Source organism: Meleagris gallopavo, chromosome 4, assembly GCF_000146605.3.
Source record: "Meleagris gallopavo isolate NT-WF06-2002-E0010 breed Aviagen turkey brand Nicholas breeding stock chromosome 4, Turkey_5.1, whole genome shotgun sequence".
Lineage (NCBI taxonomy): Eukaryota > Metazoa > Chordata > Aves > Galliformes > Phasianidae > Meleagris > Meleagris gallopavo.
Window position 1 is genome coordinate 44,516,320 of NC_015014.2, and position 11,768 is coordinate 44,528,087.

The following is an 11,768-nucleotide window of genomic DNA, read 5'->3' on the forward strand; positions in this document are numbered from 1 at the left end:
AAAAAAAAAAGAAAAAGGTTAATAGGGTTTTTAGGCAAGTAGTGCATCAGAAAGTCATTATTTTTTACTGTCTGGCTGAGTAAATTTTCCAAAGCCAGGTATAAGAATGATAGCTCAACCTTCAGGTCTTCCCTCTTTGTACAGGAAGTAGAGATGCTAAATTCCAGTGCATCATTTTTGCATAACTGATTGTTCTAACAGAATCACAGAATTGTAGGGGTCAGAAGGGACCTCTAAAGGTCATCGAGTCCAACCCCCCGCCAAAGCAGGCTCCCTAGGCCAAGTCATGGAAACTAGTATCTCTAATTTATGACTACATAAAATCAATGCAGTTTTCCATATCTTAAAGGAGAATGTCTGATATAGCAAAAAGAAGACTGTTACAAAAAAGATTTCAGCACACATTTAGCTAAGTAGACAAGAAATAAAAGTACTGTAACTTACTGGAATTAATTCTATAACTTTGATTCTTCCTATTACCTCAAAACTATTTTCACGGTTTTGGCTATATATACATATCCCTTCTAAAGCGTGATTTATTTTTTTACTAGAAATACTAAACGATTTTACTAAAACATAGACTTTTGTTCCAATGTTTAAAGGCAAAGTATTGAATTATCTAAGACAGGATTCATCAGTCCTAACAAAGGAGGAGATTTAAATGAGCAGATATACTTACCAAGTGCCATCCAGATGCTAAACCTGATCCAAGTGTCTGCACTTAACTGTACCATTAGATAAATATTTACCAGGATACTGAGTGATGGTAAAAATGGCAACAATGGAACCTAGAGGGAAATATTTAAAATATTCATAATATTAAATATCATTTCTTGCATATATCAAGTACTTATGTCATATGTGAGTTATACAACATGATCTAGGGATGACAAATCTCACTAAAAAAGAATAGCAACATTTTCTTATTGAAGTATATTAAAATTTTCTTTTTCAGTGTTTAATGATGAATTTCTACATATCTTAAACATTTAAAGTAACTTATGCTTAAAATATGTTCTCTAAAACTGTGAAGACAATCTTTCAATGCATACTAATGAAGTCCTGCATGTACAGCTGAAAAGTATTATTTCCATCTTTATAGATATATTCCTTTTTTTCCAAATTGCTTCCTTAGTTCCATCAGATTCTTTTATTTTCATCACCATGATTCACTGTTTCCATTATATAGTTCCTTAACTAACTGACCTTAGAACATAAGTGAAAGTTCAAAATGAAAGGCCATACTTCAGGGAGGTATGAATTGCACTGTGTTCTAAATCACTGCAGACAATGCAGATAATCTGACTACACACTAGTCAGTTTCTGAATTGTTTTCTAGTGTCTAAGTGTTCAAACTGAGGACTAAATTTGCTTGTGCCGTAACAGTGTGCTCTCTGGGCATGTGTCTGAAAGAAAAGCTAGAAATCTGTGTTGTCAGATCCACTAGTTGTAACAGCAATCCAACAGCTTCACCCTTTTTGTATGGCCATATTCATATATGTGTCATACATTCAATCTGTGGGCAGCAAAATCCTTTCCATTGTTCTGAGATCTGGAGAAGATCTATACACAATTCAGCTATGAGCATCCACTACCCTTACAGTCACAATAAAAAACAAACTGTGATAATAGCAGTGCATTAATGAAAGACTACCTGAAAAAGGGCTGTCTCTCTCTCTCCCTCTGCCCCTGTCCCACTTCTTAGAATACCTCCAAACCTCCCATTAGAGCTATTATTTTATTCACCATAAAGGCCACTTTCTGCTGGTTCTGAGGCTGCCTTTGGATGAGGAGAATGGTAACTATGAAGAACACCACCAATGCAGCAAGAAGGCCAGTACTCCAGGGCTCCAAGTTAGCAATGAAATGAGTCCCATATGTAGTGAGTGCACTCAAGCCACAAACCAAGAAAGCTGTGTGAAAAACAAAATGATGGAAATAGCATTGAAGAGGAGGTGACTTTTAAGAGGAATGATAGGGGAACTTCAGTATGAAATGCTATGAAAATGATCAAGTAATGGAAAATACACGAGATTACAGATTAATTCCATCATGAAATATAAGAGCATTATCCAGAATGATGCGTTAATGATGACTGAGGAAAGGTATATTATTACTGAATGTTTAATTTTGTCTGTAATAAAATTCCATTACTTACATTAATGTTGTATATTACTTACCTAACAGACCCACTAAACAGTTAACAGTAGTTGCAGTCTGTTCTGTAGGTAAACTGGATGGATTAATCAGAGTCTGAAGACTGAAGTGACTCTTCTGTATCATATTTATCTGTGATTCACTTACAGCAGATTCTGATGCAGCCAAGGCTGCTTTTTCTGGGGAATATTTGGGTTGCTCATAGGTTAAACTGGGTTGGTACCTGTGCAAAAAAAAACAGATGGGGTAATAATGAAGTTTACTCTGGGAATTGAAGGAACATGCCTCTAGGAATACATTTAAGTACTAACTGCTTTGCAGTAGAGATTGAGAATTACCCAATATGTGAGAGCATATGATTAGTCTCCTCACGTCCCTGAGCCCTGCATCCCTAAACCTCTAGGTGGGGACTGGGGTGGTAAATCCCCCCCCGCTGTGAGGACAGAGCAGGTCCGAGACAGCCTCATGAGACTGAATGTGTGCAAGACTGAATGTGTACAGATCTTGAAATGTTTTTCTGGCCTTACTGATTTCTGACAGGACAACGCAAAGCAATTATTTTAACACCTCCATCTTTCACATACAGTCACCACAATGTGATGTAGGTACAGCATGGATTGTACTTGTATCAAAATATTATCTCCTGGAAAAGAAAAGGTGTCTAGATTTCACATGAAGTATTGATGTGACTAACTGCTATACTGATATAACAATATATCAGTGTTTTCTTTGACAGGTAAATGCTTCTCAGCAGTTATTTATATGCATACAGATAGCTATCAAACATTTAGTTATAAAGCAAAAAACATCCATTGTAGATGTGACTCCTGTTCAGATAATCAACAACACAATATAAACCACAGTAAAACAGAAAAGTTGTTTTTGACTCACCTAAGAATGAGGACACAGGTTGCCACAAGTGAGTAAGCAAGAAGTGTGCCAATAGACATTATGTCCACTAAAGCCTTTAAGTCAAACAGAAATGCCATAATAGCTAGAAAAGAAAAGAAAATGCAAAATTTGTATGAGGCTTACAATACTAAGTCAAGAATTTAAAGTCCATCACCAGTGTAACTTCAAATTGTTCTACTGAGAGCAATATGAGTGAAATCATAGTAACCCTTAAAAACACATTTGAGGTCATAGCCAACGTACCTGAACCTAATTTCCTACAGTCGGGAATCTCATTCATATAGAGAAACACACTGATGGGCCATACAGTCATTCTGCATAATCAAGCAATTTGTATTGGATTTATTTGGACAGAAGTACTTGCATATGCGGCTTGCTGAACGGGGGCCACAATAAAATACATCTTTATAGAAAAGATTCTGATGCTGTGAAAGAATCTCATAAAAGTTAAGAGATGGCTCCCACTGCAAAACAGAGGAACAATGATGCAACCCAGTAAGTATGTAAAACTTCCACTGATTTCAGAATAGTCTCCATGTAAATTTATGAAGTTGTCTATAAGAAAACAGGTGTTTTTTGTTTGTTTGTTTTCTGTGTTTTTTTTTTAATTATCTTACGAAAACTTTCAAGTGGCCTTCAAGAAAGACAGCAAAATCTCACAAGAAATAATATTCTTAAGATCACTGAAATAGAAATTTCCATGGTACTCTGAGTAATTATGGCAGACATTTCATCCATAAAAGCTAATGTCACCTTCATCTGGAGGTTCTTTTTGTCTATGCTGTTGGCACATAGAGAACTCATAGAGAAATTAGCACAATTAATTGAAATTAACTGACACTAAATGAAAGGTTAGCATTAATTGATATATGGTCAAAAAATTCTTAAAGTATTTGTATTTGACTCACTCTATTGAGATATATAAATAATCTAAATATTTTATCTTTTTAATTATCACCAATCTTATAATAAAAGAAAAATAAAATGTAGCCTTTATATACTGTACATGCATGCATACACAAACTTTTCTATATTCAGAAAGGCTTATAGGTAATATCTACTTTATAAATACTTTTAATATATGTGTAGACAGGTGTATTTGTGCACAAAAACACAGAAACACACATTCCCCTCTTTTTGGATTCTGATAAAAACATGACTTCAAAAAGCACGACTGCTGTGTTATAGATGTTCTATTTCATCTGCTAATCTCCTCTTCGAAGGGAGGAAAGAAAATCATCCTGTCTTCTTAAGAGAGGGTGGATATTCATAAATCCAAGAAGTCATTTATTGTAAGAAGTCATAACTTCATATCTGTGGCAAATTTCTGAATATCTCATGGCTTTGAATTCTCAAAATGTGTAGGTAAGCAAAGCTGAGGAAGAACAGAACTTGTAATAACCAAGTATAAAGTAGCTATGTTTAATTTTAAGTTCTGGATTCAAAAGGCTACTTTGTAGCCAAGGTTGTTTTCTTATACACTAGATAAACTGAAAAATTCTTGTAAGTTTCTCATTAAGAGAATTTAAAAAAAAAGCTTTTTCACCTCTCTTAATTCTGCTCAAGTTCTATGTAATGATGCCAGACAAATTTATAGTTAAGGAACTAAGGGCAGCTAAATATTTTTCAATGTGCAGAGTTTCAGAATCATGGTTAGGATATGAGAAAAAGTAAGTCACGGTAACAGCATGTGACAACTGACTCAGCTTTAGTCATGACCTGGTAACTTTAATTGAGGCCAAGCACCTAAAAGGCTAGCAGGATAAAGGTTAACATTTCTTAAAGCTATCTATACTAGTATACAAGGATACTAGGATACAAACAATCCATACTAGGATTTAAGAGGAAAATCAGATAATATGAGCTGATGCACTTATTTTTAACTACATTGGCAAAACTATTTATGACCACAAGTTACCAAATATGCATTTTTTTAAAATAGATTAAGCTGTCTTCAGATAAATTATTCATACACCAAATTCCCCACAGTGTCTAAAAGCAAGTCCACATGACTGCTGTTGCACAGCTAATCAAGGCTGTACTGCTATATCAATTAGTTTACACGTGAGGTAACATGGCTTTCTTTCTTTCTTTCCCTTATAACTGCAGTACCAAATTATTATGGAGGAAAAAGTCCATAACATAAATTTAAAGTCAAAATAGAATGTTTTAGTCTTAGTTCTGAACTCCCTTTAAATCATTGTTAACCAGGTTGCTAAATGTTAAAATGTTATATGTCTTTCATATTTTTGTTTTAAGGCATTTATTTGCCTTGAAGGTAAATACATCAAGTGCTTCCAGTTTCTCAGATAATTAGACATCCCTCCAAAATAACTCAATGAAACTTGGGCAGTGCCACTTCAGGAAGTATAGCCAAAGTGAAACAGCTGTGTGTTAAAAATTTCTCTTTGTAAAACTAATATAGCAGTTGGCAGTTGGCAGCAGCTCCCAAAATGCTGTTTTGCTGAAATGTATGTGGGTGTATAAATATACAACCTTCAACTCTAATTTGGTAAGCTTGTACCAAAATAGAACTGGTTTTCTTTAGAAGACAGTGAAAATAAAATCTGTGTATGTATTTTACACAAAAGCTGATCCCACTGCAAATACAGATTAGTCTCACAATAAAAAAATTTGACAACTGCTTTCCCCATTACTGTTTTGGACATATATCTACGTTCATTGGGCAAGAAAACCCTATGAGGAAAGGAGAGCCTAAGGGACTCAGATCAAGTAAGAAGCTTATTCACAGTACAAGAAGTTAATATTTAAAAATAAATAAATAAATAAAATCACTTTGAATTCTGTGACATTAAAGACTACCACCATCAGGATTGGTATGATTTAGAGTTCTTACACCTTTTGATTTTATTCCCATCTTACATGCAAGGGAAATTAACAAGCAGCCCTTTTTCAAAAATATGAATTACCATGCACGTGCACAGAGTGTTCAAATCTCAGTTTTAAGAAATATGGGCTTTGAGAGCTTACCAGAGATGACCCCTGCTGTCAAGGTGGCAAAAACTGGTGCCTGCCTCTTACTCACTTTGGCAAGAAAACTAAAGAGTAAACCATCGCGTGCCATGGCAAACAGAATTCGGGGCAAAGGGAACATAGAGCCGAGAAGACTAGAACAGAAAAATGTATAGTTCAAATACAGGTTATTAAAAGCACTGTGCTTTACTGGTAAACCCAACTACATTAAAAGAATGCTTGGAAGAGTTAATGGGTTCTGCTTCAGTTTTGGTTTAGGCTCCGTGTTGCTGCTCTTGGTTTTCTGTTTGATTGATAAGTGTTGTTCTATGCTCTGTCTGTATTTTGAACCTAAGCTTTGAAAGCTCTTGAGATTAGCAAACAAATACAAAATCTGTGGTAAAGAAAAGTTTCACTAGTAGCCTACTTTACCTGGTGACAATTATATTGGATCAGTGAAAAGCAAATCAAAATTGCACAACAGTGTTCTATTTCCACATATGCAACATGCTTAGCAGTGCACCTTTCTTTACAAGGATCAACTCTTAGTCTCACCTGCTACTGCACCAGACGATAGAGTAGCAACTAGTGGGGTCTTCGTTTTGGAATTGATTTGAGCTAGACATTTGAAAAGCAACCCATCCTTCGCCATAGCATAGATTACACGTGGCATTGGGAAAATGGATCCAAGAAGACTGAGTAAAAAGCAAACACATGCAACATAGCAAACACAGTTCATGCAAAGCTGTACCATGGAATAGATAAACAGTGCTAATTAATGGCATGTACATAAACTTATGATCATAAGACAGCAGAGTTGTATCATGGAAAAGATAAACAATGTTAATTAATGTCATGTACAGAATCTTATGATCATAAGACAAAATCAGAAAGCCCCATAGTCAAAGATACTACAGATCAGACAGAAATAGAAATGTCTTTTTTTTCCCCATAAAGTTGATAGCCGTTTTTTTTTTTGTTTGTTTGTTTGTTTGTATATTTCTTTGATTGATTTTAATTTAGGAATTGGAATTTCTTCATTAAAGAGAATTCGGGTTAGCAAAATAACTCTTGTCGTCACTGTAGTTCTTGGGTATTAGTGGACCAGGAACATATTTCAGGTCACACTAACTGCAATTAAGCTTTAGTATTCCTCAACAAAGTCTGTCAGTCAGCAGCAGCAAGTAAATAAGCATTAGCAGCATCTTTTACACTTCACATTTCCATGTGAGGCTGCTGATTAACAGTAATTCAAAGTAAGCACCAACAGTTACAGTTGAGCACATTGTCTCTTTCCATTAAAGCTCCTCAAGCCAAGCTTCACTGAGATTGTTTCCTTTATGGGAAGAGTAATTATTTTAGATTTGTTATTAGCAGCACACAGAGCTTTTAAACTTTAATTCAATTAGTCAATAACTCAAAGCTCTTTTTAAACAGGCTTCTTACATTAGATGGTTTCTTTCCCTCAAAATTAAATAATCATAATTATGAAAACAAAAAAACTTTGAAAGGACAAAAGGCAAATTCATAGCCAGTACAACCTCTGCAGCAGCATACTAGCATTTAACCAGCTGAACGGTTGCCTTAGGTACTTCAGGATGTCAACTAAACCACTTGAAGAAGGCTCAGATTTTACATACCACAGATGCTGAGTACCTCTGGTAAAGCTCATGAGACACAAGCATTAAGGTTAGACACACATGAGATAATCTCATGCACATTAACTGATGTATAAATGTTCTTTTCGAGAATGAGTGTTTTCTAAATCAGGGCAACAGTTTGTTCTTCAAATAAAGATACTGTTAAAATCCACAACTAAATTTGTGCTGTTCTGACTTTGTACAATGTATTAATCATACTTCTCTTCAAGTGGGTTCAAAGAAATAATGGAAATACTAATGGAAATGGACATCTTTACCAGAAGATACAAGTTCACAACATAACACAATTAGCAGTAACCATATGAACTAAAAGTAATGATCTGAATTTTTTTGTTGTTGTTGTTAATTATACCTCTAAACTGAAGAATATGATATCATATATATGATATCATATATATATATATATATATGATATCCTTTGATTTGCTCTAAACTGACACAAATCAATAGACTGAAAGATTAACCTCTCCAAACAAGGAAATATAACACTTCAAAATACATCGGAAACAGATTAGGAATTCAAATTTCTGAAACAGTGTTTTACTCTCTCGGTTTATTTTGTTTTCCAGTATTAGTTTGCACTTATCAGCATAGAGGAAAATTTGAGTAGAGCCTCCTATGACAAATAGATAGAAAAAAAACTATAATTTCAGAATGAACTGTACAAATTATATTCTTCAGTCAGCCACATAAGCTTTTATGTCATTCTGAAACTATTTCTTTTTTCTGCCACCTTATACATCAGAATATTCCCTTCCTTTAAATCATCATCTAGACCTAGTGTGACCATCTTCATCATGCTGATGCTCACCAAAGTTATCTCAGTGTACTGTTAGTATTCCTGCTTAAGCAGGTATGCCTTTTTCTTTGTGGAATGTCAGCCTGTACTAATATCATTGAAGCTCACTTGGATGATTCTTTACCTACAAAACCTCAAGTAGAAGACTGGAATCGGCATTTTTCTATCCCTAAATTCAAGCACTAAGCAATATTCTATTCTATGAAAGTGTTTACACCACATTACAACTAGGCTGTGATATATATGAACACATGCTTATATATTGTATGCTTTCCCTGATCTTCTTAATTAAAATAACAGGTTACATTCACAGTTTTATAGCAGGAAATAAATTACCCTATTCCCACAGCTAGAAACTACATCTCAAATAATCCTAAAAAAATCACAGGAAGGAATGATATCAGAAGACAGATTGGTTATTGAAGAAAAACAGGCAATGAAGATGATAAGGGAAGCTAGGTATTTGTCTTTTCAATTTTGCCTGCAAATACACAGATTTTGTAAATTTGTCGATTGATTGAGAATGGCCTGCAATACAGGACATAGGCAGTGAAGTATACTTCATCAGTTAACAGAGGTAACTTGCAGGTCATGTGTCTGAAAATACTTATTTTAATAAATAATTTTTGGACAAAAAGTCAAAGAGGTAGAGTTCAGTAACAGTAAAGCTTAAACAGAAACATAAACTAATGAAAATATTGTGAAGAAAATCTGCTTAAGACTAAAACATGCTTTTGATACTAATGCTAATCCTCTTCATGAAGTGAGCCATCTAAATAAACCCATTAATTTATTTTTAAATGTTTTGTAATATCCATTAGCTCAAAGTCATTACCTTGTAGACAAAGCACAGAGGGATCCCACTGCTACAACATATTTTGCAGGACCCCATCCAACATACGCAAATGCTACTGGCAGAGGACTTTTCTCATCTAGCAGATAATATGGCATCATAAGAGTCAGTGCAGCTGAAACTCCAAAATTAGGCCATGAAGCAGACGAGCAAGGACACCACAATCCCAATGGGTATGGCTTTCTGAGGATTCTTGACCTCTTCTCCTGAAAACAAAAGCAAGAAAACAAAAAACAAAAAAAAACACAAGCACCAAAAACTGTTACTATTTCATTCATCTTTACAAGATATTATCACAGACGAATATGTTTGAAAGCCTAAACCCTCAGAATCATATCTACAGAATAAATTTTAAAATCTGCACAAGTTAAGATCAGTTATTTTTGTTGCCAGAAATGGCTTTTTTAAAAAAAAATGTATAATTAATGGATATAAAATATATTCTATATTTAGAATTGGCAAAACCCATCATTTCTAGTTATTTTCCTATAATTTGTACATTATAAGTACTCAAACCTGATCGTCCATATATAATTTAGAAGTGATATCAGAAAACTCTTAAAAATCGGTGGCCAGTTAACATGATTTAGGCAGGAAAAAAGTCTAAAAAAGACAGACTATGTCCCTTTGCCCCCCCCAAAAGCTATCATACACACACATATAAATACTGTACCAGTTGTTGCAATGCAGTCAAATCCTACAAAAGCATAAAAACAGGTTGCAGCACCAGCCAATGTTCCTGTGAAACCATATGGCATAAAGCCACCACTCCCATATATACTTGTCACATTCTTGTAGGATGAAAAATTCCTGTAAATAATAAAAATACAGCAGAAAAACACGTTATTTTTTATTACTGGTAGGTCAAACATATGCATCTTTCTCCCCTGCACTTTACATAACAGCATGAGAAGATACATTCATGTGAAAACTTGTAAGACAAAAATAACAGCAAATGGATTGATACTTGAATCTAATAATTATCATCTTACCCATTTTGCTGTTTGTGGTAGGGCATTAAAATCTCTAATCGTGTAAGAAACACTCGTTGTCGTACTCACCCACTGCAATTAATTCATGGCTTAAGGATAAGAAGCCAGTACAGTAACTTCTCAAATGGCCACAAATAAAAGTCTTGAAATATGACAGGACTTTTTTTTTTTTTTATTTTTTTTTAAGGAAAATACAAACAAAAAAATAAAAACACTTTCTAAGGGAATAAGAAGTTTATCATTCCCAACAACCGAGCTATCTGTTAATAGATTACCTGCAATAGTACAAAAGCATGTATAGCATAGAATTGCTTAGAATATGAGACATTTTTTAAAAGTAATTTTAAAATAATTTTAAGAGTAATTACTCTGTTATTGCAGAAAGGTCTATGAGATATTCTTCACTTATTCTCCAGTTGTCAACATCTCCTTTCACAAAACCAGAAATCATAACAAAGAGTAGGACCAAGATGTTAATAGCAGTGAAAATTTTATTCACCCATGCAGATTCTTTTACTCCAAATGATAACAGACCTATAAAACAAAAAGAATTTTTAAACATGAACTGTCACATACAGTAAAAAAAATTATTTTCAAGAGGATATATTTGTCAGTGCAACAAATAATATTAAAAAAAACAACAATAGATTTTATACTTTTAGCACAAATTGAGTAAACTGACAGCCTGGCAACAGACAAGTGTATTGGAAACCATAAAATCACAACCTTCTTTAACTGTGCTATTGAAGTATTTACAAGTATTTTGAGCAATTATTACTACTTTTCTGGGATTCTAGTTCATATCTCTATATTATACAATGGAAAAAGCTAAATAACAAATCCTTCAGAATAAATGCATGCCTCCAGCTCATATGTATCTCTGATTTACAGAGATTCTATTAAAAAAGTATAATACAAAATATGCTTGCCTTGAGTTCCAGACTAGTCCATTTAAATGATAGGAAAGTTATTTCATCAGGATCCGATTGTCTAACAACTGTGAGCATACCAATATTTTAACAGAGTAAGAGCTAGAAAGCAGACCAGAAGAAACTGAATAGAGTGGGAAAGTCTCTCTGGCTTCTCTAATTGCCACTAATATCACATACATGCTTTCCCTCATTAATTAGAGATTAACTCAGAAAATCATCAAGATAAAGTCTAAAAAATTTCTGACTCTGCTAATGAGATGCTTTCTATCTCATCATAGCACAGAACTTATCATAGAAGCTGCTCAAGTTTTCTGCATCAGTGTTATTTTGGCTACAATTTCTGGAAGTATGGGTGTTGAGTCACTTTGGGAATCTGTACACTGCAGTGTAACTCAGCATAGATGCATCTTAAATCTAAATGAATTTTGTCTTTTAAATAATGTAGTTCTCAAACGCTTTTCAGTTAGAGACTTAAGCAATTTCTTTTTT

General features: G+C 34.1%; 1 protein-coding gene across 1 annotated transcript; it reads right to left on the minus strand.

Annotated features, from left to right (window-relative positions):
• Positions 1-24: 24 nt before the first annotated feature.
• LOC100550849 (cationic amino acid transporter 2-like) lies at positions 25-10,924 on the minus strand. The gene is given in 9 exon segments (XM_010710143.3): positions 25-788; positions 1,747-1,913; positions 2,181-2,380; positions 3,049-3,151; positions 6,061-6,197; positions 9,338-9,486; positions 9,488-9,561; positions 10,029-10,165; positions 10,716-10,924. Coding segments are annotated over 9 exon segments (1,353 nt in total). The 5' UTR covers positions 10,910-10,924; the 3' UTR covers positions 25-596.
• Positions 10,925-11,768: the final 844 nt, after the last annotated feature.